The 27,904-nt window shown below is 41.1% G+C and overlaps 1 protein-coding gene across 1 annotated transcript; it reads left to right on the top strand.

The window, feature by feature from the left end:
- On the top strand, positions 1-27,904 carry vmn2r1 (vomeronasal 2, receptor 1). Its single transcript, XM_061925897.1, has 13 exons — positions 1-435; positions 3,426-3,668; positions 3,736-3,927; positions 9,002-9,127; positions 9,191-9,363; positions 9,435-9,555; positions 17,001-17,219; positions 17,287-17,410; positions 22,464-22,624; positions 25,812-26,007; positions 26,069-26,328; positions 27,100-27,299; positions 27,356-27,904. The coding sequence occupies exons 1-13, from the start codon at positions 178-180 to the stop codon at positions 27,675-27,677; spliced, it is 2,595 nt and encodes an 864-aa protein (XP_061781881.1). The 5' UTR covers positions 1-177; the 3' UTR covers positions 27,678-27,904.

Raw genomic sequence — 27,904 nt, 5'->3', positions numbered from 1 at the left:
TAGCTTTTATTTGTTCATGCGGTGAAGTCAAATGTGGTGACTCGGACAGAACTCGAAGTTTAAAAGTGGAATTTGATCTGCCGTGTCTCGTGAAAATCCCAGATCCCAGTAGTTAGCGCTTGCTGTGTTCCCGTCTAACGTAGCTTCAACGACCGCACCTTCCGCTGGACTCAGACCATGTTGTTTGCCATCCATGAAATAAACAACATGGACGACCTGCTGCCCAACACCGACCTGGGCTACGTCATCTACGACTCCTGCTTCACCATCTCCAAGGCGGTGGAAGGAACCCTCACGTACCTGAGCGGCCAGGACGAGGCCGTACCAAACTACCGCTGTGGCACCGGGGCGCCTCTGGCCGCTCTTGTGGGGGCCGGGGGGTCCGACTTGTCCATCGCCACCGCCAGGATCCTCGGACTTTACCATTTCCCCCAGGTAAGGTGCGACAAAGACACGCTAATAATAACATAACAATATAGAAGGTGTATGAAATATTTCCAGGTAGTGGTTATATTGTAGTGGCCGGGTGACAACCATAGCAATGACGCTAGGACGATCTTCTGGGCTACCAGTGAGTACTGTCATTGACAGTAGAACACACTTAAGGCTACTATATCGGGGGGAAGGTACTTAGATATGGTTAATATTTCATGTTTAGAGGGCTTTAATCGTGTTAAAAACGTATTAGAAGGCTGAAATTTAAAATGTTAGATGCATTAACGACTTCCGGACGGCTTCGAACCGATTCTGGACCACCATCCGCCGCCTCAGGAAGGGGAAGCAGTGCACTACCAACACCGTGTATGGTGAGGATGGTGTTCTGCTGACCTCGACTGCGGAAGTTGTGGATCGGTGGAGGGAATACTTCGAAGACCTCCTCAATCCCACCAACACGTCTTCCTATGAGGAAGCAGTGCCTGGGGAATCTGTGGTGGGCTCTCCTATTTCTGGGGCTGAGGTTGCTGAGGTAGTTAAAAAGCTCCTCGGTGGCAAGGCCCCGGGGGTGGATGAGATCCGCCCGGAGTTCCTTAAGGCTCTGGATGCTGTGGGGCTGTCTTGGTTGACAAGACTCTGCAGCATCGCGTGGACATCGGGGGCGGTACCTCTGGATTGGCAGACCGGGGTGGTGGTTCCTCTCTTTAAAAAGTGGAACCGGAGGGTGTGTTCTAACTATCGTGGGATCACACTCCTCAGCCTTCCCGGTAAGGTCTATTCAGGTGTACTGGAGAGGAGGCTACGCCGGATAGTCGAACCTCGGATTCAGGAGGAACAGTGTGGTTTTCGTCCTGGTCGTGGAACTGTGGACCAGCTCTATACTCTCGGCAGGGTTCTTGAGGGTGCATGGGAGTTTGCCCAACCAGTCTACATGTGCTTTGTGGACTTGGAGAAGGCATTCGACCGTGTCCCTCGGGAAGTCCTGTGGGGAGTGCTCAGAGAGTATGGGGTATCGGACTGTCTGATTGTGGCGGTCCGCTCCCTGTATGATCAGTGCCAGAGCTTGGTTCGCATTGCCGGCAGTAAGTCGGACACGTTTCCGGTGAGGGTTGGACTCCGCCAAGGCTGCCCTTTGTCACCGATTCTGTTCATAACTTTTATGGACAGAATTTCTAGGCGCAGTCAAGGCGTTGAGGGGATCCGGTTTGGTGGCTGCAGGATTAGGTCTCTGCTTTTTGCAGATGATGTGGTCCTGATGGCTTCATCTGGCCAGGATCTTCAGCTCTCACTGGATCGGTTCGCAGCTGAGTGTGAAGCGACTGGGATGAGAATCGGCACCTCCAAGTCCGAGTCCATGGTTCTCGCCCGGAAAAGGGTGGAGTGCCATCTCCGGGTTGGGGAGGAGATCTTGCCCCAAGTGGAGGAGTTCAAGTACCTCGGAGTCTTGTTCACGAGTGAGGGAAGAGTGGATCGTGAGATCGACAGGCGGATCGGTGCGGCGTCTTCAGTAATGCGGACGCTGTATCGATCCGTTGTGGTGAAGAAGGAGCTGAGCCGGAAGGCAAAGCTCTCAATTTACCGGTCGATCTACGTTCCCATCCTCACCTATGGTCATGAGCTTTGGGTTATGACCGAAAGGACAAGATCACGGGTACAAGCAGCCGAAATGAGTTTCCTCCGCCGGGTGGCGGGGCTCTCCCTTAGAGATAGGGTGAGAAGCTCTGCCATCTGCGGGGAGCTCAAAGTAAAGCCGCTGCTCCTCCACATCGAGAGGAGCCAGATGAGGTGGTTCGGGCATCTGGTCAGGATGCCACCCGAACGCCTCCCTAGGGAGGTGTTTAGGGCACGTCCGACCGGTAGGAGGCCGCGGGGAAGACCCAGGACACGTTGGGAAGACTATGTCTCCCGGCTGGCCTGGGAACGCCTCGGGGTCCCACAGGAAGAGCTGGACGAAGTGGCTGGGGAGAGGGAAGTCTGGGCTTCCCTGCTTAGGCTGCTGCCCCCGCGACCCGACCTCGGATAAGCGGAAGAAGATGGATGGATGGATGGATCTATTAACAATAATCCTACCCGCAGAAATGTGTTGATCACAGGCAGGCGTGCAATCAATTAGTCGCAATAAACGAGGGATGACTATTGTTATTCTCCCTGTGTAATTCTGTATTTAATCATTGTAGAAACAGCACCATCTTGTGGTCACTTTTGTTAATTGCTTTGTTTGAGTCATTGTTCGTAGAAACAGCACCATCTTGTGGGCACTTTTGCTCATTGCTTTGTTTGAGTCATTGTAGAAACAGCACCATCTTGTGGTCGTTTTTGCTCATTGCAGGTTTGCCGTTTAAAAGAGTGACTTCCTGTTCCTTCTTTTGAACCAGATGTAGAAGAAATCTAATAAGTTTGTTTCTACGCGGACTTATCAATCAATTTCTTGCCCAAACGTCTGTGAGTGTGTTAAGTTCACAATATAACATTTATTTACTTCAAATGTACGTTTGTTGTCTCCAGTAGGGTTCTAAGCATATCATGCTCATGCTAATCGCTAAAGCTAACGTAGCTAACATTAGCACTTACAGTTTACAATAGCATTTATTAGGGCCCGCATGGCCCATTGCATAAGGACTCCCAAAGGGAGTCCTTATGCAATGGGACATAAGGACCTATTGAATTTGTAAGGTTTTATTCTTTATTCTTTATTCTTTATTCTTCCGCCGTCACATTAAACTGTAATTTGACCCACTTAACATGCTTCAAAACTCACCATATTTGACCCACACATCAGGACCTGCGAAAATTGCCTTTTTAAAAAAAAAACGAACCACAAAACTCAAAATTGCGCTAACTTCAGCCTCATTTTAAAATGATATAATATTCATAAAAATGATCAAATGTGGGAAATCCACCTCCTAAAACTAAAAACACTTGACTTTGTTGCCAAAAGGTTGCAAGTCCGACGCTCAGCCTCACCAGAACAAGCTCCTCCCATCCTTTAGGTCAGCTACTCTTCGTCCTGCTCCGCCCTGGAGAGCAAGTTCCAGTTCCCCACCTTCCTGAGGACCATCCCCAACGACAAGCACCAGTCCTCAGCCATGGCCCAGCTGGTCCTGCACTTCAACTGGACTTGGGTGGGCACGGTGGCCTCGGACGACGACTACGGCAAGTACGGCATCAAAGACTTCAAGGAGCAGGTGGAGGACGCCGGGGTGTGCATCGCCTTCTCCGAGACCCTCCCTAAGGTGGGCTATTGTTCATGATGACATCATCTCTGCTGCTTCACACCATCACGTCAACGTTCTCCGCCAGGGGAGTTCTCCTGAAGACATCCGGAGGATCGCCCAGACCATCGTGGAGTCCACGGCCAAGATCATTGTGGTCTTCTCCTCAGACGTGGACCTCAGTCCTCTGGTCTCTGAGCTGATCCGTCACAACGTGACCGACCGGACTTGGATCGCCAGCGAGGCCTGGGTCACCTCGGCCCTCCTCAAGCAACCGGGGGTAAAAACCAGTTTTCACATTTCTACCCGCACGGGACCTTGATTTGAAACCAGCGCTACCAATAATATATGTTCTTTATTTACTAATTTAATCCTTTAAACTTTCCAGGTGATATATCTTCTTTTTTACACTTCTGACTTGTGTTTGTGAGTATTAAATAATAGACTTTCATACCTGCCAACTACTCCGGTTTTCCCGTAATTAGTACGGTTTTCATCAACCTATTCCGGGTTACGGTTGCAGTGATAAAAAATACGTTTTTTCATTAATTAAAAAAAAAAAAAGGGTGAAAACTACGCGAATTGCACCTTGTGCAGACAAGATTTTTCAATCGGACACGGAGGAATTAGCGATGTAAAAGACCACGTTGGGACAAAAAAACACAAGTATAATGCCGTTGCTAGCGATACAAGTGGAAAACTTTCAACGTTTTTCGTCGCCCAAACAGATTCTTTGGATGTGATAAATGCCGAAGTTTTATTTACGGAGGCAATAATTGAGCATGGACTTCCAATCGCACTGGCTGATCACATGGGACAGTTAAATGTTTGTAATGCAACCTTTAAAAATCATTACGCGGTGATCGCGGTCCCAAAAATAAACTTTTCTTGCATGATAATGTCCAGAAAAACTCACTTTATATTACTATAGAGTCCTTTTAACGAATGAGTTTGATGGTTTATCACAAACCTTAAATGAAAGAAGTCCTTTGTTCTCCTGCACCATGCATGCACCATGGCCTTGCTTCGTGTTTGGTGCGCAATCCTGTCAGCTGTATTTCACAGCACGTCTTTGACAACTTGAAGTGGCATAAAACATTTAAAACAAAGGGGTTATAGGAACAATCACTTTCAGTGTTTTATGCCACTTCAAGTTGTCAAAGACGGTATGATGGTGCCCGACTGCCACAAGTGGAACAAACATTTGAAACAAAGGGGTTATAGGAACAATCACTTTCAGTGTTTTATGCCACTTCAAGTAAACTTATCATAAAGTTACCATATAATTTTTGCAGTATGATCATTCTGATAGAATAAATTTGGATTTTAGCCACAAAAAGGTAATGACACCAATGTTATCTATTGGAATTGTTTAGTACTGTTATACTGTTAAAAGTGTTTATACTATTTATGCTTTCAAGTCCAAGTTGAAGAAATCTTGTTAAATGTTGACAGCATAACTACCAAAATACAGAAGTATGTCCTTAATATTTTTGCAGTGCTATTTCTGTTGAAAAGTTAAAATGATTACATTTCAAGTGTCTGATGGCTTAAATTAATTTTCATTAATTTTTCATATTTTGAATTCTTTTGAAAGGCTTACAAAAAAACGACATTTGAATTGTAATTCCATGCTATTGACAGGACTATTAATTTTAGTGAAGTTAGCTTACCATGTTTACAGTATGATAATTGTGATAGAAATGTGAATTTTAGGCACAGAATATTTTGTACAATTGAACAAGGCAGTAGATTATACAAGCTTGGACAGAAAGTTAATAATGACACCAATTTTTATTTTTAATGGAATTGTTTAGTACTGTTTTACCATTTGTTTACTGTAAAAAGTGTTTATACTTTCAATGAACAAATTGAAGTCTTGTGAAAGGTTGACAGGATAACTGGCATTAACTGTCAAAATAATTTCAAACTATTGAAGTTATCTTACAGAATAAACATGTCAATCAACCCATATGATTTTTGCTGTAATATTTTTGTTTTGAAAAGTCACTGTGACTGATAGAAAAGTGATGGTTTTAGCAACATTTTAACCTGTCTGAATGCTAATAATCATTTTGCGTCGGGGGGCGAAGCCCTGAACCCTCCACCAGGACTTTGTCCTGGACCTACCGGGGCCTGCGGCCCTTGGACCCTGGCTACTAGGTTTTTCTGATTTCAAAAGTTGGCAGGTATGGACTTTGCTTGCAATTACAATACCAAGACACTAGATGGCAGTAGTGTGTATGAATGGGTACCGACCGAATCCCGCAAGTTCTTCCGGGCACTGGTTCACGTAAAAACCCAAAGGTGCCGTGTTCCGGTACCTGGGTTGCTCTTCGCACTTGGGCACTTGCCGATCACTCCAGCAGCACTGAGAGCACACTCGGGTCAGGAGTGGCAAACTCGTTTTCTATGGAGGGCCACATTGCAATTGTGGAGCCCATCTGAGGGCCGCTTGTAACAGAAAATAAACAATGTTTATTTACACACCAAAGTACTAAATTAAGTACCGGTGTCGATTCACAGGTAGTGGGAATTGGTACCGTATCGGTTCAAAAGTGAATGGTACATTCCAACCAAGTAGTAGGTTGAATGTGTCTCTTGTTGGGCCCTACACGGTGTTAATACTGTAAGTATTGTACTTATTACACACCAGCTGTTTGATTGTAACGTGCATCTTAGTTGTAGTTTTTATTAACACGTTTGGAGGTGTTGAAATCGCCATGTAAAATCGCCGATGATATTTAGTAGCGCGTTTATGGCATTTCCAATATAAATTAGCATTGAGCTCGCGCTTTTTAAAAAGTGAAGCCTGCTTTTGCGTGCTTCCTAGCAGACATGTTTGTGTTGTTGGCATGGCAAATGGCTACGTGTACGTTTATATATAAGTGGTTGCAGGGACGTGCACATGATTATAGAGGGGCAGGTGCTCAAAGTCAGAAAAGGGCAGGCAATTTTTTTTTGGTCCTTTACACAATATGGAAATTACGGTAATGTAAAATTAAATTTGCTAATAGGAAGCTAACTACTTAGCTGTGTGTCCTTTGTAGGTAAAAGTGATTGCCACTTCTTTTGTGTCAACAAATTATTGTCATAATGAGTTAATTCACATTATCATAGGCTTGGAAGACATGAAAAGCAACAAAACACTGGTTTATTATTAGGCTATTTATTGTTAAAGATAAGCACTTTAATATTGAACAGTGCAACATGAACTTTGAAAAAAAATACAAAAATAAATACTCAAATGGAAAAAACTTCAATGAGAAAATCTGTCCTTCTTCCCTTAACTTGATGAAAACACCATCAAGTTGTAACTTATGGTCTTTGTCACTTAATGCTCAGACTAAGCAACTGAAACGCAATACAGGGCCAAAAATATGTACCAGGGGCCAGTAGAGGGCTGTAGGATGGAGGCCACCCATACCCAAATATGCTCCTCAATGTAAATTCAGGGCTTCCATGATGCTAGTACTTGGTTTTAGCCTTGCATTAAGAGGTTTGCTACCCTTAGCTGCTTCCTGGCGCTCCTTCTCCTTCCTTCTCTGTATCCTTTCTTTTTTTGGCATTGTGCTGCAGGCATAATCAACATGAATCAAGTTTAAATACAGATGGTAATATTCCTAACAGATAACCTACATCTTATATCCCCAGAATGCTGAAATTATTATTATTATTAATAATAATAATAATAATAATAATTATTATTATTATCATTCTTATTATTATTATTATTATTGTTATTATTATCATCATTATTATTATTATTATTATTTTGTTAACCCACACAGTAATAGCAAAGTCACAATAAACTTTATATCTAAACCTCTACTGTGAGAGAAATGTGATCCACCGTAAACACAGTGCATTTTATTTTGAAAATTAACCTGGTGTTTTATTTTGTATTTTGTACACTACTTCCTGTGCGGAATTGACGTGCCGTGCTCAATTGATGTGCCGTGCTCCGACGTCTGGCAAAAACAGAAACTGACACATTGAATAATAGAATAATACAGCGTTTTTCTGAAATATTACCCATATTAGATGCTGAATAAGTGGACGGCGACTAGACCATAACTCCATACTTGCCAACCTTGAGACCTCCGATTTCGGAATGTGGGGGCCTGGGAGCGTGGTCGGGGGTGGGGCAGGGCGTGGTTGGAGGCGTGGTTAAGAGGGGAGGAGTATATTGACAACTAGAATTCACCAAGTCAAGTATTTCATATATATATATATATATATATATATATATATATATATATATATCCTGAAAATATGCAAACAAAACTGTGTTTAGATAATTGATACTTCAAACTTGCATAAATAAATATTAAGGAATATAACATAACTTGGCTTCTGAAAGCTTCAAAATGTAATGAATAAAATGCTAAAGTTGTTGATAAACAAGCAATTATTTTAATAATTAAATATGGTCATTTTAAATGAATTATTATGATCATTTAAAATTAATTATTTCAAATATGTTTATTTTTATGTATAATTCTATGGCTGGATGTAATGAGTCAGAAAAAATACAAATAAAAATACAATTAATTTTGATGTTTTTAGCAAAATATAGTAAAAAAAAAAATTTTTTTTTTTTTTTTTTTTAAATTAATAAATATATTTATTTTTAGGTATGATAAACATAATAATACAATGTATCTCTAGTCTGGATGATTTAGTTCTTGTCACCCTGTTGTCATAAAGAAAAGGCTGTCCTCACTCAGGTCCGCATGGAGCTGGAGGGGGCGTGGCTTCCAGCTCCGGCTGAAAATCGGGAGATTTTCGGGAGAATATTTGTCCCGGGAGGTTTTCGGGAGAGGCGCTGAATTTCGGAAGTTTCCCGGAAAATTCGGGAGGGTTGGCAAGTATGCATAACTCACAGGTTCAAGTTGCTCCACTGTCACGTGACGTCTCCTCAGGGGCGCAGTTAGCTCTCTCTCCTCTCACTTACTCACTCACTCGCCCTCTCTCTCCCTCTCTGGCGGAAGCGGCAGGCTCAAACAACCCGGTATAGAAAACGTGGAGTTTTTGTACCGCTATTTTTTTTTTTTACATCCCTGACAGGAATTTATTAATGTTATTTAAAGAAAAAAAAAAAAAACACACACAGGCAGAGGGCACTTTTTAAGACGAGGCAAAAAAGGGCAGGGGCTCAAGCACCCATAGGGCCCTATGTGTGCACGTGCCTGGCTACGTGTACGTTTATATATAAGTGGTTGATATGCTACGTGTACGTGGCGTGCAACTTATATTTGGTTTATACGGTACCGTTAGATTTTAGGTGAAGTGGTACTCTGTACTCAGTGATTGTGTACCCGTGCTGACCTCGATGCTTTGATTGTGTGCAGGCGAGCTCCGTGCTGGGCGGCACGCTTGGCTTCGGGGTGAAGAGGGCGGACATTCCTGGTCTTCAGCAACACCTGTTGGACTTGGACCCTTACGCCGATCCCCTCACGGAGGAGTTCTGGGAGAAGGTTGGAGCCTAAATGGACTTTAATGAGCCAAACGGGCCTTGAATGACAGGAATTGTCTTCCAGGCCTTCAACTGCACTCTGGACTACGCCCTCGCTCAAAGGAAGTCCGAGGAGAGGACGCGGGTGTTCAACGGGACAGGCAGGCTGGGTCCTGACGGCTTGTGTACTGGCAGCGAGTCCCTGGCGCGGCTCAACAGCACCTACTCGGACGTGTCGCAGCTACGCATCACCTACAGGTGAGCGTCCATCCTCAGCCGCTCCGGACTCGCCTCCTCCGTACTAAAAAGGTGTCCGACATGTCCTGCAGCGTCTATAAGGCCGTGTACGCCGTGGCCCACGCCCTGCACGCCCTGGAGCACTGCCAGGACCACCAGGGACCTTTCCTCGGGATCGGCTGTGCTGACATCGGCAACTTTGAGCCCTGGCAGGTAGGCATTTGGCGTCCTCTGCAGTGGACGTTTGCTTTTTCAAGGGCACCCTCTAACAAGACTTCAAATAAAAAAGTGTAATAAAAGAGCAAACTGGGGAAATGTACGATAAAAAGTATTTTTTGTTTAAAACTGTCATTGCTCAAAAATAATAATGAATCAAAATCAATGTTATGAATTATCGACATATTTAAGGCTCCAATGACTTCATGTCAAGTATTCTGTTTTAAATACTTTTTGGGGAAAATATTGCATAAAATGTTTTAATTTTCTATAACAAATGGCATAAAATAAGCAAAAAAATTAAAATGTACGTATAATTTAGGTTTAATCGTTCTAAGTTAAAATACAAAAATAAAAAATCTCTGACCCTTTTGGATCCCTGACAATTTTAGTGGGATTTTTTTTTAAAAGCTGTCATTGCTCAAAAAAAAAAAAAAAAAAAAAAAAAAAAAAAAATCAATGTTGTTATGAATTAGTGACATATTTAAGGCTCTAATTACTTCACATCAAATATTACACCTTGATATATTTTGGGGGGAAATATTGCAGTAAAAAACAAAAGTTTTCTATGACAAAAATGGGATAAAACAAACACAAAAATAAAAACGTATAATTGACAGATCTAAAGTTGATCTGTAAACTTAAGTGTTGAAAGTAAAAATAATGTAAGATATATTTGAACACTTTTATGAGTGGGACACTGAGAATTTTCATTTTAAAACCGCTCAAAAAATGAACAATAAATCAAAATCAATGTTATGAATTATTGACCTATTCAAGGCACCAATTACTTCACATCAAATATTACACTTACAACTTCTTGGGGAAAATATTGCATTTTTAAATGTATATGGATAAGATAAACTTTAAGTTGTTGGAGAGATTTCAGCATTGGATGGATTTTTTGGGGGATTTTTAAATTTAATTTAATTAAAATTATATATATATATATATATATATATAAATAAAATGTGTGTGTATGTAAACATACATACATACAGGTAAAAGCCAGTAAATTAGAATATTTTGAAAAACTTGATTTATTTCAGTAATTGCATTCAAAAGGTGTAACTTGTACATTATATTTATTCATTGCACACAGACTGATGCATTCAAATGTTTATTTCATTTAATTTTGATGATTTGAAGTGGCAACAAATGAAAATCCAAAATTCCGTGTGTCACAAAATTAGAATATTGTGTAAGGGTTAAATTTTGAAGACACCTGGTGCCACAAACTAATCAGCTGATTAACTCAAAACACCTGCAAAGGGCTTTAAATGGTCTCTCAGTCCAGTTCTGAAGCCTACACAAACATGGGGAAGACTTCAGATTTGACAGCTGTCCAAAAGGCAACCATCGACACATTGCACAAGGAGGGAAAGACACAAAAGGTTATTGCTGAAGAGGCTGGCTGTTCTCAGAGCTCTGTGTCCAAACACATTAATGGAGAGGCAAAGGGAAGGAAAAACTGTGGTCAGAAAAAGTGTACAAGCGATAGGGATCACCGCGCCCTGGTCAAGATTGTGAAAAAAAACCCATTCAAAAATGTGGGGGAGATTCAGAAGGAGTGGACAGCTGCTGGAGTCAGTGCTTCAAGATCCACCACCAAGAGACGCTTGAAAGACATGGGTTTCAACTGCCGCATACCTCGTGTCAAGCCACTGTTGACCAAGAAACAGCGCGAAAAGCGTCTCACCTGGGCTAAGGAAAAAAAGAGCTGGACTGCTGCTGAGTGGTCCAAAGTCATGTTTTCTGACGAAAGCAAATTTTGCATTTCCTTTGGAAATCGAGGTCCCAGAGTCTGGAGGAAGACAGGAGAGGCACAGGATCCACGTTGCCTGAAGTCTAGTGTAAAGTTTCCACCATCAGTGATGGTTTGGGGTGCCATGTCATCTGCTGGTGTCGGTCCACTCTGTTTCCTGAGATCCAGGGTCAACGCAGCCGTCTACCAGCAAGTTTTAGAGCACTTCATGCTTCCTGCTGCTGACCTGCTCTATGGAGATGGAGATTTCAAGTTCCAACAGGACTTGGCGCCTGCACACAGCGCAAAATCTACCCGTGCCTGGTTTACGGACCATGGTATTTCTGTTCTAAATTGGCCCGCCAACTCCCCTGACCTTAGCCCCATAGAAAATCTGTGGGGTATTGTGAAAAGGAAGATGCAGAATGCCAGACCCAAAAACGCAGAAGAGTTGAAGGCCACTATCAGAGCAACCTGGGCTCTCATAACACCTGAGCAGTGCCAGAAACTCATCGACTCCATGCCACGCCGCATTAACGCAGTAATTGAGGCAAAAGGAGCTCCAACCAAGTATTGAGTATTGTACATGCTCATATTTTTCATTTTCATACTTTTCAGTTGGCCAACATTTCTAAAAATCCCTTTTTTGTATTAGCCTTAAGTAATATTCTAATTTTGTGACACACGGAATTTTGGATTTTCATTTGTTGCCACTTCAAATCATCAAAATTAAATGAAATAAACATTTGAATGCATCAGTCTGTGTGCAATGAATAAATATAATGTACAAGTTACACCTTTTGAATGCAATTACTGAAATAAATCAAGTTTTTCAAAATATTCTAATTTACTGGCTTTTACCTGTATATGTATGTTGTATTGGTTTTGAAAATGAAAATGGCTCCCGCATGCTTTGATTTTTGCACACCTGCGTCATAAAGTAATGTCTTTCCTTGGGAGGGTGTGATAGTGGAAGAAAAAAATGTCCAATGTGAGAAATGTCATGGAAAATGTGGATTTACAATCAAATGTGGTAATTAAAAAATAAAACTGAGTTGAGAATGAGCTGAACATTTTAGTATTTGATGGAAATGAATGGTTTGAGAAATGTGTGAGCAAAATGAAAATTAATTTGTCTCTTTATTGCAAACCTTTTTTCAGACATGGAATTTATGTCATGGATTTTTTTTGTGTGCACCAAATTATGCTGACAATCTTATTGAAGAAACATTTGTGTGTTTGAATATTCAGTTAGTTCAAATTTTGGTATAAAAATGTGTTGCCTCAAAAGGCGAGACCCATTTTTGGTCAATTAAGGCTGAAGCGATCCACCCTTCTCAGAGGCAGCCAATCAGGTGACTTTTTACTCACAAGCAGCCAATCAGGTGACTTTTTACTCACAAGCAGCCACTCAGGTGACTTTTTACTCACAAGCAGCCACTCAGGTGACTTTTTACTCACAAGCAGCCACTCAGGTGAGTTTTTACTCACAAGCAGCCACTCAGGTGACTTTTTACTCACAAGCAGCCACTTTTTACTCACAAGCAGCCACTTTTTACTCACAAGCAGCCACTCAGGTGACTTTTTACTCACAAGCAGCTACTCAGGTGACTTTTTACTCACAAGCAGCTACTCAGGTGACTTTTTACTCACAAGCTGCCACTCAGGTGAGTTTTTACTCACAAGCAGCCAATCAGGTGACTTTTTACTCACAAGCAGCCACTCAGGTGACTTTTTACTCACAAGCAGCTACTCAGGTGACTTTTTACTCACAAGCAGCTACTCAGGTGACTTTTTACTCACAAGCTGCCACTCAGGTGAGTTTTTACTCACAAGCAGCCAATCAGGTGACTTTTTACTCACAAGCAGCCACTCAGGTGACTTTTTACTCACAAGCAGCCACTCAGGTGACTTTTTACTCACAAGCAGCCACTCAGGTGACTTTATACTCACAAGCAGCCACTCAGGTGACTTTTTACTCACAAGCAGCCACTTTTTACTCACAAGCAGCCACTTTTTACTCACAAGCAGCCACTCAGGTGACTTTTTACTCACAAGCAGCCACTCAGGTGACTTTTTACTCACAAGCAGCCACTCAGGTGACTTTTTACTCACAAGCAGCCACTCAGGTGACTTTTTACTCACAAGCAGCCACTCAGGTGACTTTTTACTCACAAGCAGCCACTCAGGTGACTTTTTACTCACAAGCTGCCACTCAGGTGAGTTTTTACTCACAAGCAGCCACTCAGGTGACTTTTTACTCACAAGCAGCCAATCAGGTGACTTTTTACTCACAAGCAGCCACTCAGGTGACTTTTTACTCACAAGCAGCCACTCAGGTGACTTTTTACTCACAAGCAGCCACTCAGGTGACTTTATACTCACAAGCAGCCACTCAGGTGACTTTTTACTCACAAGCAGCCACTTTTTACTCACAAGCAGCCACTTTTTACTCACAAGCAGCCACTCAGGTGACTTTTTACTCACAAGCAGCCACTCAGGTGACTTTTTACTCACAAGCTGCCACTCAGGTGAGTTTTTACTCACAAGCAGCCACTCAGGTGACTTTTTACTCACAAGCAGCCACTCAGGTGACTTTTTACTCACAAGCAGCCACTCAGGTGACTTTTTACTCACAAGCAGCCACTCAGGTGACTTTATACTCACAAGCAGCCACTCAGGTGACTTTTTACTCACAAGCAGCCACTTTTTACTCACAAGCAGCCACTTTTTACTCACAAGCAGCCACTCAGGTGACTTTTTACTCACAAGCAGCCACTCAGGTGACTTTTTACTCACAAGCAGCCACTTTTTACTCACAAGCAGCCACTTTTTACTCACAAGCAGCCACTCAGGTGACTTTTTACTCACAAGCAGCTACTCAGGTGACTTTTTACTCACAAGCAGCTACTCAGGTGACTTTTTACTCACAAGCTGCCACTCAGGTGAGTTTTTACTCACAAGCAGCCAATCAGGTGACTTTTTACTCACAAGCAGCCACTCAGGTGACTTTTTACTCACAAGCAGCTACTCAGGTGACTTTTTACTCACAAGCAGCTACTCAGGTGACTTTTTACTCACAAGCTGCCACTCAGGTGAGTTTTTACTCACAAGCAGCCAATCAGGTGACTTTTTACTCACAAGCAGCCACTCAGGTGACTTTTTACTCACAAGCAGCCACTCAGGTGACTTTTTACTCACAAGCAGCCACTCAGGTGACTTTATACTCACAAGCAGCCACTCAGGTGACTTTTTACTCACAAGCAGCCACTTTTTACTCACAAGCAGCCACTTTTTACTCACAAGCAGCCACTCAGGTGACTTTTTACTCACAAGCAGCCACTCAGGTGACTTTTTACTCACAAGCAGCCACTCAGGTGACTTTTTACTCACAAGCAGCCACTCAGGTGACTTTTTACTCACAAGCAGCCACTCAGGTGACTTTTTACTCACAAGCAGCCACTCAGGTGACTTTTTACTCACAAGCTGCCACTCAGGTGAGTTTTTACTCACAAGCAGCCACTCAGGTGACTTTTTACTCACAAGCAGCCAATCAGGTGACTTTTTACTCACAAGCAGCCACTCAGGTGACTTTTTACTCACAAGCAGCCACTCAGGTGACTTTTTACTCACAAGCAGCCACTCAGGTGACTTTATACTCACAAGCAGCCACTCAGGTGACTTTTTACTCACAAGCAGCCACTTTTTACTCACAAGCAGCCACTTTTTACTCACAAGCAGCCACTCAGGTGACTTTTTACTCACAAGCAGCCACTCAGGTGACTTTTTACTCACAAGCTGCCACTCAGGTGAGTTTTTACTCACAAGCAGCCACTCAGGTGACTTTTTACTCACAAGCAGCCACTCAGGTGACTTTTTACTCACAAGCAGCCACTCAGGTGACTTTATACTCACAAGCAGCCACTCAGGTGACTTTTTACTCACAAGCAGCCACTTTTTACTCACAAGCAGCCACTTTTTACTCACAAGCAGCCACTCAGGTGACTTTTTACTCACAAGCAGCCACTCAGGTGACTTTATACTCACAAGCAGCCACTCAGGTGACTTTTTACTCACAAGCAGCCACTTTTTACTCACAAGCAGCCACTTTTTACTCACAAGCAGCCACTCAGGTGACTTTTTACTCACAAGCAGCCACTCAGGTGACTTTATACTCACAAGCAGCCACTCAGGTGACTTTTTACTCACAAGCAGCCACTTTTTACTCACAAGCAGCCACTTTTTACTCACAAGCAGCCACTCAGGTGACTTTTTACTCACAAGCAGCCACTCAGGTGACTTTATACTCACAAGCAGCCACTCAGGTGACTTTTTACTCACAAGCAGCCACTTTTTACTCACAAGCAGCCACTTTTTACTCACAAGCAGCCACTCAGGTGACTTTTTACTCACAAGCAGCCACTCAGGTGACTTTTTACTCACAAGCAGCCACTCAGGTGACTTTTTACTCACAAGCAGCCACTCAGGTGACTTTTTACTCACAAGCAGCCACTTTTTACTCACAAGCAGCCACTTTTTACTCACAAGCAGCCACTCAGGTGACTTTTTACTCACAAGCAGCCACTCAGGTGACTTTTTACTCACAAGCAGCCAATCAGGTGACTTTTTACTCACAAGCAGCTACTCAGGTGACTTTTTACTCACAAGCAGCTACTCAGGTGACTTTTTACTCACAAGCTGCCACTCAGGTGAGTTTTTACTCACAAGCAGCCAATCAGGTGACTTTTTACTCACAAGCAGCCACTCAGGTGACTTTTTACTCACAAGCAGCCACTCAGGTGACTTTTTACTCACAAGCAGCCACTCAGGTGACTTTTTACTCACAAGCAGCCACTCAGGTGACTTTTTACTCACAAGCAGCCACTCAGGTGACTTTTTACTCACAAGCAGCCACTCAGGTGACTTTTTACTCAGAGGCAGCCACTCAGGTGAGTTTTTACTCACAAGCAGCCACTCAGGTGACTTTTTACTCACAAGCAGCCACTCAGGTGACTTTTTACTCACAAGCAGCCACTCAGGTGACTTTTTACTCACAAGCAGCCACTCAGGTGAGTTTTTACTCACAAGCAGCCACTCAGGTGAGTTTTTACTCACAAGCAGCCAATCAGGTGACTTTTTACTCACAAGCAGCCACTCAGGTGACTTCTTACTCACAAGCAGCCACTCAGGTGACTTCTTACTCACAAGCAGCCACTCAGGTGACTTTTTACTCACAAGCAGCCAATCAGGTGACTTTTTACTCACAAGCAGCCACTCAGGTGACTTTTTACTCACAAGCAGCCACTCAGGTGACTTTTTACTCACAAGCAGCCACTCAGGTGAGTTTTTACTCACAAGCAGCCACTCAGGTGACTTTTTACTCACAAGCAGCCACCCAGGTGACTTTTTACTCACAAGCAGCCACTCAGGTGACTTTTTACTCACAAGCAGCCACTCAGGTGACTTTTTACTCACAAGCAGCCACTCAGGTGACTTTTTACTCACAAGCAGCCACTCAGGTGACTTTTTACTCACAAGCAGCCACTCAGGTGACTTTTTACTCACAAGCAGCCACTCAGGTGACTTTTTACTCATAAGCAGCCACTCAGGTGACTTTTTACTCACAAGCAGCCACTCAGGTGACTTTTTACTCAACAATATATTTCATTTGCGTGAATAAACGGCCTTTTGTGTGCAGCTGATGTACTACCTGAAGAACGTGCGCTTCAAAGTGCCGCACACCGGCGAGGACGTCTTCTTCACCGATGGCGACGTGGAGCCTTTCTATGACATCATCAACTGGGGCGTGGGGGGCGACGGCGACATCACCTACGTGATCGTGGGCCACTCCAACGGCAGCGGCGGGGAGATGAGCGTGCTGGACGACGCCATTGTGTGGAACAGCCGGGCGCTACAAGTCTGTCATCGTGTTCCTTGGCGCTCCGCCTACACAAGACCTCACTCACCCTGGCTTTGCTCCTCAGCCTCCGCGCTCCGTCTGCAGCGAGAACTGCCGGCCTGGAACCAGGAAAGGAATCCGGCAAGGCGAAGCCGTCTGCTGCTTTGACTGCATCCCGTGTGCTGATGGCGAGATCAGCAACGTGACAAGTGTGTACACCACCCGTACAGTCTCTTATCATAGTGTGTACACCACCCCTACAGTCCATATCATAGTGTGTACACCACCCCTACAGTCTCATATCATAGTGTGTACACCACCCCTACAGTCCATATCATAGTGTGTACACCACCCCTACAGTCTCATATCATAGTGTGTACCACCCCTACAGTCTCTTATCACAGTGTGTACACCAACCCTACAGTCTCTTATCATAGTGTGTACACCACCCCTACAGTCTCTTATCATAGTGTGTACACCACCCCTACAGTCTCAAATCATAGTGTGTACACCACCCCTACAGTCTAATATCATAGTGTGTACACCACCCCTACAGTCTCATATCATAGTGTGTACACCACCCCTACAGTCTCATATCATAGTGTGTACACCACCCCTACAGTCTCTTATCATAGTGTGTACACAACCCCTACAGTCTCTTATCATAGTGTGTACACCACCCCTACAGTCTCATATCATAGTGTGTACACCACCCCTACAGTCTCTTATCATAGTGTGTACACCACCCCTACAGTTTCATATCATAGTGTGTACACCACCCCTACAGTCTCATATCATAGTGTGTACACCACCCCTACAGTCTCTTATCATAGTGTGTACACCACCCCTACAGTCTCATATCATAGTGTGTACACCACCCCTACAGTCTCTTATCATAGTGTGTACACAACCCCTACAGTCTCTTATCATAGTGTGTACACCACCCCTACAGTCTCATATCATAGTGTGTACACCACCCCTACAGTCTCATATCATAGTGTGTACACCACCCCTACAGTCTCATATCATAGTGTGTACACCACCCCTACAGTTTCATATCATAGTGTGTACACCACCCCTACAGTCTCATATCATAGTGTGTACACCACCCCTACAGTCTCATATCATAGTGTGTACACCACCCCTACAGTCTCTTATCATAGTGTGTACACCAGGACTGTACACGGATTTGTTTTCAAAGAACTAGAAAACGCCAAAGCCGAACTGAAATGCTAACTGTTAGCACCCTGGCCAGATAGCGCAAAGTAACAAAAAAATATAAGCAAAATGTTTGGGAAAAAAAAGTCAGCATGCTAACAGTGCTATGCTAACAGTTGGCATTCGTGAAATACCAAAATATGAAATAAATAAATAACTAACAAAGCTAGCTTGCTAATGTTAGCATGCTAAATGTAGCAGAATACAGTGTATTACTCTGAGGTGTGTACCTAGGACAATTTGTTTAAAAATGCTAGCATGCTAAGTTTAGCGTGCATCATTTACCAAAAACAATGAATTTTGTACCGACAAAATGAGCTAGCAAAAATAGCTAGCATTCTAGCAGTTGACATTAGTTTAATACCAACATACATGACACTGAGGTGTATGTATACCTGCTAAATTATATATAAAAGCTAGTATGCTGATGTTAGCATGCTAAAATGCTAAATGTAACATGTGTCATGTAGCAAAATACAGTATAATACTCTGAGGTGTGTACCTGGGGAAAAAAACTTGTTTAAAATGCTAGCATGCTAATGTTAGCATGCTAAAATGCTAAATGTAACATGTGTCATGTAGCAAAATACAGTATAATACTCTGAGGTGTGTACCTGGGAAAAAAACTTGTTTAAAATGCTAGCATGCTAATGTTAGCATGCTAAAATGCTAAATGTAGCATGTCATGTAGCAAAATACAGTATAATACTCTGAGGTGTGTACCTGGGAAAAAAAACTTGTTTAAAATGCTAGCATGCTAATGTTAGCATGCTAAAATGCTAAATGTAACATGTGTCATGTAGCAAAATACAGTATAATACTCTGAGGTGTGTACCTGGGAAAAAAACTTGTTTAAAATGCTAGCATGCTAATGTTAGCATGCTAAAATGCTAAATGTAGCATGTGTCATGTAGCAAAATACAGTATAATACTCTGAGGTGTGTACCGGGAAAAAAACTTGTTTAAAATGCTATCATGCTAATGTTAGCATGCTAAAATGCTAAATGTAGCATGTGTCATGTAGCAAAATACAGTATAATACTCTGAGGTGTGTACCGGGAAAAAAACTTGTTTAAAATGCTAGCATGCTAATGTTAGCATGCTAAAATGCTAAATGTAACATGTGTCATGTAGCAAAATACAGTATAATACTCTGAGGTGTGTACCTGGGAAAAAAACTTGTTTAAAATGCTAGCATGCTAATGTTAGCATGCTAAAATGCTAAATGTAACATGTGTCATGTAGCAAAATACAGTATAATACTCTGAGGTGTGTACCTGGGAAAAAAACTTGTTTAAAATGCTAGCATGCTAATGTTAGCATGCTAAAATGCTAAATGTAACATGTGTCATGTAGCAAAATACAGTATAATACTCTGAGGTGTGTACCGGGAAAAAAACTTGTTTAAAATGCTAGCATGCTAATGTTAGCATGCTAAAATGCTAAATGTAGCATGTGTCATGTAGCAAAATACAGTATAATACTCTGAGGTGTGTACCTGGGAAAAAAACTTGTTTAAAATGCTAGCATGCTAATGTTAGCATGCTAAAATGCTAAATGTAACATGTGTCATGTAGCAAAATACAGTATAATACTCTGAGGTGTGTACCTGGGAAAAAAACTTGTTTAAAATGCTAGCATGCTAATGTTAGCATGCTAAAATGCTAAATGTAACATGTGTCATGTAGCAAAATACAGTATAATACTCTGAGGTGTGTACCTGGGAAAAAAACTTGTTTAAAATGCTAGCATGCTAATGTTAGCATGCTAAAATGCTAAATGTAACATGTGTCATGTAGCAAAATACAGTATAATACTCTGAGGTGTGTACCTGGGAAAAAAACGTGTTTAAAATGCTAGCATGCTAATGTTAGCATGCTAAAATGCTAAATGTAACATGTGTCATGTAGCAAAATACAGTATAATACTCTGAGGTGTGTAACGGGAAAAAAACTTGTTTAAAATGCTAGCATGCTAATGTTAGCATGCTAATGTTAGCATGCTAAAATGCAACATGTGTCATGTAGCAAAATACAGTATAATACTCTGAGGTGTGTACCTGGGAAAAAAAACTTGTTTAAAATGCTAGCATGCTAATGTTAGCATGCTAAAATGCTAAATGTAACATGTGTCATGTAGCAAAATACAGTATAATACTCTGTGTGTACCTGGGAAAAAAAACTTGTTTAAAATGCTAGCATGCTAATGTTAGCATGCTAAAATGCTAAATGTAACATGTGTCATGTAGCAAAATACAGTATAATACTCTGAGGTGTGTACCTGGGAAAAAAACTTGTTTAAAATGCTAGCATGCTAATGTTAGCATGCATCAATTACCAAAATATGACTATTTTGTAGGTGTTTACCTACAAAATGAGCTAAAACATCAAAGCTAGCATGCTAACAGGTATCATTTGTCAAGTATCAACACATTTGACACCTGCAGAATTAGCAAAAAAAAATATCTAACATGACAATATTAGAATGCTAGCAATTGTAAGTTTAAAAACTACAAACCCCGTTTCCATATGAGTTGGGAAATGGTGTTAGATGTAAATATAAACGGAATACAATGATTTGCAAATCCTTTTCAAGCCATATTCAGTTGAATATGCTACAAAGACAACATATTTGATGTTCAAACTCATACACTTTATTTATTTTTTTGCAAATACTAATTAACATGTTCACCACTGTGTTACATGGCCTTTCCTTTTAACAACACTCAGACACATTTTTGAAGCTTCTCAGGTGGAATTCTTTCCCATTCTTGCTTGATGTACAGCTTAAGTTGTTCAACAGTCCGGGGGTCTCCGTTGTGCTATTTTAGGCTTCATAATGTGCCACACATTTTCAATGGGAGACAGGTCTGGACTGCAGGCGGGCCAGTCTAGTACCCGCACTCTTTTACAATGAAGCCACGCTGATGTAAAACGTGGCTTGGCATTGTCTTGCTGAAATAAGCAGGGGCGTCAATGATAACGTTGCTTGGATGGCAACATATGTTGCTGTATGTACCTTTCAGCATTAATGGCGCCTTCACAGATGTGTAAGTTACCCATGTCTTGGGCACTAATACACCCCCATACCATCACACATGCTGCCTTTTACACTTTGCGCCTATAACAATCCGGATGGTTCTTTTCCTCTTTGGTCCGGAGAACACGACATCCACAGTTTCCAAAAACAATTTGAGACCACAGAACACTTTTCCACTTTGTATCAGTCCATCTTAGATGAGCTCAGGCCCGGCGAAGCCGACGGCGTTTCCGGGTGTTGTTGATAAACGGTTTTCGCCTCGCATAGGAGAGTTTTAACTTGCACTTACAGATGTAGCGACCAACTGTAGTTGCTGACAGTGGGTTTCTGAAGCGTTCCTGAGCCCATGTGGTGATATCCTTTACACACTGATGTGGCTTGTTGATGCAGTACAGCCTGACGGATCGAAGGTCACGGGCTTAGCTGCTTACGTGCAGTGATTTCTCGGAGCGTAGATGGTGAAATCCCTAAATTCCTTGCAATAGCTGCTTGAGAAAGGTTTTTCTTAAACTGTTCAACAATTTGCTCACGCATTTGTTGACAAAGTGGTGACCCTCGCCCCATCCTTGTTTGTGAATGACTGAGCATTTCATGGAATCTACTTTTATACCCAATCATGGCACCCACCTGTTCCCAATTTGCCTGTTCACCTGTGGGATGTTCCAAATAAGTCTTTAATGAGCATTCCTCAACTTTATCACTCTTTTTTGCCACCTTTCCCAACTTCTTTGTCACGTGTTGCTGGCATCAAATTCTAAAGTTAATGATTATTTGCAAAAAGTTTGAACATCAAATATGTTGTCTTTGTAGCATATTCAACTGAATATGGCTTGAAAAGGATTTGCAAATCATTGTATTGCGTTTATATTTACATCTAACACAATTTCCCAACTCGTATGGAAACGGGGTTTGTAAAACTAGAACAATGAGATAACTTAGTACACGGGAGATCTGTGCGTTGTGTTTTTGTTGAGCTTTCATGTGCTTGTGTGTTGTTGTTGGCAGATGCACGAGAGTGTGTGTTGTGCAGCGAGGACCACTGGTCCAATGACGGTCATGACGCCTGCGTGCCAAAGATCATCGAGTTCCTGGCCTTTGGAGAACCTCTGGGCATCACCCTCATCGTCATCTCCGCCTGTGGAGCGCTCCTCACCCTTGTTGTTGGGGTTAGAATCCTGCATCACGTCATTATAGTTGTTGTCATGTACTTCTGTGCAGTGTTAGTACTTTATACACAATGTTGGTGCAGTCAATGTACACAGTGTTAGTGTAGTCTTTGTACAGTGTTAGTACTTTATACGCAGTGTTAGTGTAGTCTTTGTACACTGTAAAGTGTTAGTACTTTATACACAGTGTTGGTGTAGTCTTTGTACACTGTACAGTGTTAGTACTTTATACACAGTGTTGGTGTAGTCTTTGTACACTGTACAGTGTTAGTACTTTATACACAGTGTTAGTGTAGTCTTTGTACACTGTACAGTGTTAGTACTTTATATACAGTGTTAATGTAGTCATTGTACACTGTACAGTGTTAGTGCTATACATACAATGGTATTACAGTCAGTGTACACAGTGTTAGTGTAGTATTTGTACTAAACCTTGAAAAAAATCGCAGAAACAATAATAGAAACAAACAAACAATCATAGAATCAATCATAGAAACACTCGTAGAAAATAATCATATAAACAATCGTAGAAAACAATAATATAACAGATCATAGAAACAATCATAGAAAATAATCATAGAAACAATCATAGAAACAATCACAGGAACAATCACATAAAATAATCACAGAAAACAATAAAAGAAACAATCATAGAAAACAATCAGAGAAACAGTCATGAAACACTCAGAAAATAATCATAGAAACAATAATAGAAAACAATAATATAAGAAATCATAGAAAACAATCACAGAAAATAATCATAGAAACAATCACAGAAAATAATCATAGAAACAATCATAGAAAACTAATATAACAAATCATAGAAAACAATCACAGAAAACAATCATAGAAACAATCAGAAAACAATAATATAACAAATCTTAGAAAAAATCAGAAACAATCATAGAAACAATCATAGAAAACAATCATAGAAAACAATCACAGAAACAATCACAGAAAATAATCATAGAAACAATCATAGAAAACAATAATATAACAGATCATAGAAACAATCATAGAAAACAATCATAGAAACAATCACAGGAACAATCACAGAAAATAATCACAGAAAACAATAAAAGAAACAATCATAGAAAACAATCAGAGAAACAGTCATGAAACACTCAGAAAATAATCATAGAAACAATAGAAAACAATAAAATAACAAATCATAGAAAACAATCACAGAAAATAATCATAGAAAACAATCACAGAAACAATCACAGAAAATAATCATAGAAACAGTCATAGAAAACTAATATAACAAATCATAGAAAACAATCACAGAAAACAATCATAGAAACTATCAGAAAACAATAATATAACAAATCTTAGAAAACAATCAGAAACAATCATAGAAACAATCATAGAAAACAATCATAGAAAACAATCACAGAAAATAATCATAGAAACAATCATAGAAAACAATAATATAACAGATCATAGAAACAATCATAGAAAACAATCATAGAAACAATCACAGGAACAATCACATAAAATAATCACAGAAAACAATAAAAGAAACAATCATAGAAAACAATCAGAGAAACAGTCATGAAACACTCAGAAAATAATCATAGAAACAATAGAAAACAATAAAATAACAAATCATAGAAAACAATCACAGAAAATAATCATAGAAAAGAATCACAGAAACAATCACAGAAAATAATCATAGAAACAATCATAGAAAACTAATATAACAAATCATAGAAAACAATCACAGAAAACAATCATAGAAACAATCAGAAAACAATAATATAACAAATCTTAGAAAACAATCAGAAACAATCATAGAAAACTATCACAGAAACAATCACAGAAAATAATCATAGAAACAATCATAGAAAACAATAATATAACAGATCATAGAAACAATCATAGAAAACAATCATAGAAACAATCACAGGAACAATCACATAAAATAATCACAGAAAACAATAAAAGAAACAATCATAGAAAACAATCAGAGAAACAGTCATGAAACACTCAGAAAATAATCATAGAAACAATAGAAAACAATAATATAACAAATCATAGAAAACAATCACAGAAAATAATCATAGAAAACAATCACAGAAACAATCACAGAAAATAATCATAGAAACAATCATAGAAAACTAATATAACAAATCATAGAAAACAATCACAGAAAACAATCATAGAAACAATCAGAAAACAATAATATAACAAATCTTAGAAAACAATCAGAAACAATCATAGAAACAATCATAGAAAACAATCATAGAAAACAATCACAGAAACAATCACAGAAAATAATCATAGAAACAATCATAGAAAACAATAATATAACAGATCATAGAAACAATCATAGAAAACAATCATAGAAACAATCACAGGAACAATCACATAAAATAATCACAGAAAACAATAAAAGAAACAATCATAGAAAACAATCACAGAAAATAATCATAGAAAACAATCACAGAAACAATCACAGAAAATAATCATAGAAACAATCATAGAAAACTAATATAACAAATCATAGAAAACAATCACAGAAAACAATCATAGAAACAATCAGAAAACAATAATATAACAAATCTTAGAAAACAATCAGAAACAATCATAGAAAACGATCATAGAAAACAATCATAGAAAACAATCACAGAAACAATCACAGAAAATAATCATAGAAACAATCATAGAAAACAATAATATAACAAATCATAGAAAACAATCATAGAAAACAATCTTAGAAAATAATCATAGAACAAATCACAGAAAATAATCATAGAAAGAATAGAAATAATCATAGAAAGAAAGAGTGTAAAGGTGTGTTGCTGGTTGTAAGTGGTGTTGGAGGTCCAGGTGAACACACCTGTGGTTGGTAAAGGTGTGTTGCTGGTTGTAAGTGGTGTTGGAGGTCCAGGTGAACACACCTGTGGTTGGTAAAGGTGTGTTGCTGGTTGTAAGTGGTGTTGGAGGTCCAGGTGCACACTCCTGTGGTTGGTAAAGGTGTGTTGCTGGTTGTAAGTGGTGTTGGAGGTCCAGGTGAACACACCTGTGGTTGGTAAAGGTGTGTTGCTGGTTGTAAGTGGTGTTGGTGGTCCAGGTGAACACACCTGTGGTTGGTAAAGGTGTGTTGCTGGTTGTAAGTGGTGTTGGAGGTCCAGGTGAACACACCTGTGGTTTGTAAAGCTGTGTTGCTGGTTGCTGGTTGCAGGTGGTGTTGGCGGTCCAGGTGAACACACCTTTGGTGAAGGCCAACGATGCAGTTTTAAGCTTCCTGCTGCTCCTCTCCCTGGTGGTCACCTTCTTGTGCTCCATGGTGTTCCTGGGAGAACCTCAGAGGTGGAGCTGCATGAGCAGCCAAGTGTCTCTGGCTCTGGGCTTTGCTTTGTGTCTCTCCTGCCTCATGGGTAAGACCACACCCCCTCCTACTCGACACCACCTCTAACACTCCTGCCCTTCTACCCACAGGCAAGGCAGCAGTGCTGATGCTGAGAGCTCAGGCTCTGAAAGCTGCACGTGTCAGACGCAAAGCGGCCGCTAAAGCCGCTAAAGCCGCTGAAGGTGCTAAAGGTGCTAAAGGTGCATGTGAAGCAGCAGCCAATAGCTGCAGTCCTGACGTCATCATGAACAGCGGCAACTTCCATGATGCAATAGCTGCCACCACTCAGCCTGACATTCTCACCTGCGGCCACCAGAGGGCAGTAGTCCTCATGGCAACCTTCATTCAGGTAAACACAATTCTTTTTTCTTTTTCTTTTTTATACTTGTACCACTGACACTTTACTTGTACCACTGACACTTTACTTGTACCACTGACACTTTACTTGTACCACTGACACTTTACTTGTACCACTGACACTTTACTTGTACCACTGACACTTTACTTGTACCACTGACACTTTACTTGTACCACTGACACTTTACTTGTACCACTGACAATTTACTTGTATTACTGACACTTTACTTGTACCACTGACACTTTACTTGTACCACTGACACTTTACTTGTACCACTGACACTTTACTTGTACCACTGACACTTTACTTGTACCACTGACACTTTACTTGTACCACTGACAATTTACTTGTACCACTGACAATTTACTTGTACCACTGACACTTTACTTGTCCCACTGACACTTTACTTGTACCACTGACAATTTACTTGTATTACTGACACTTTACTTGTACCACTGACAATTTACTTGTATTACTGACACTTTACTTGTACCACTGACACTTTACTTGTACCACTGACACTTTGCTTGTACCACTGACACTTTACTTGTACCACTGACACTTTACTTGTACCACTGACACTTTACTTGTATTACTGACACTTTACTTGTACCACTGACACTTTACTTGTACCACTGACAATTTACTTGTATTACTGACACTTTACTTGTACCACTGACACTTTACTTGTACTACGTGATGCTGCAGGTTAGAAAGTGAGTGAATGAAGTATAATAATAATGATGATGATGTGTGGATCAGGGTGTGGCTTGCACGGTGTGGCTGGTGCTGCTGCCTCCTCACCCCGTGAAGAACACGTCGGCTCAGAACATCAAGATCATTCTGGAATGCCACGAAGGCTCGGTGGTCTTCATCTCCTGCATCTTCGCCTACGACATCGTGTTGGCTCTGCTGGCCTTCGTCTTGGCGTTCCTGGCTCGCAAACTGGAGGACCACTTCAGGTAGGCGGCGGGGTAAAGCGGGGACGGCGGCCCACCTTGACCTTCTTGTCCCGCAGCGAGGCCAAGAGCATCACCTTCGGCCTGCTGGTCTTCTTCATCGTGTGGATCTCCTTCGTGCCGGCCTACCTCAGCACCAGAGGTAAGTTCATGGTGGCCGTGCAGATCTTCGCCATCCTGGCCTCCAGCTTCGGTATCCTGGCCTGCATCTTCCTGCCCAAGTGCTACGTTCTCCTGATCAAGCCTGAACGCAACACGGAGGAGATGATGAGACCTCACGCCAAAACACCAGATGGAACTTCTACTATGACCTCAGCCTCACTCGCCACCGCCGCCACCGACATCAACGCTAGCATCGCCTCCACCGCCATCGATGACTGAGAGCTACACTTTCTAAAGTTACATCACTTTTTATATATCATCCATTATATTAGCTAATGACTTATTGATTACATGTTTAATATACTGTATTAGTTAATCATTCCTAATGATGTATTGATTACAAGTTTAAACAATTGTTTATTTGCTTTTTGACATACTGTATACAATCCAGAAATACAATTAAACACACGCCAAATGTTCTTTTTTCTCCCCCAAATAAGTAACCA

The sequence above is a fragment of the Nerophis lumbriciformis genome, linkage group LG30 (assembly GCF_033978685.3).
Source record: "Nerophis lumbriciformis linkage group LG30, RoL_Nlum_v2.1, whole genome shotgun sequence".
Classification (NCBI taxonomy): Eukaryota; Metazoa; Chordata; class Actinopteri; order Syngnathiformes; family Syngnathidae; genus Nerophis; species Nerophis lumbriciformis.
Note: the sequence above shows the minus strand (reverse complement) of the source record. Positions and strands in the feature narration are given on the sequence as shown.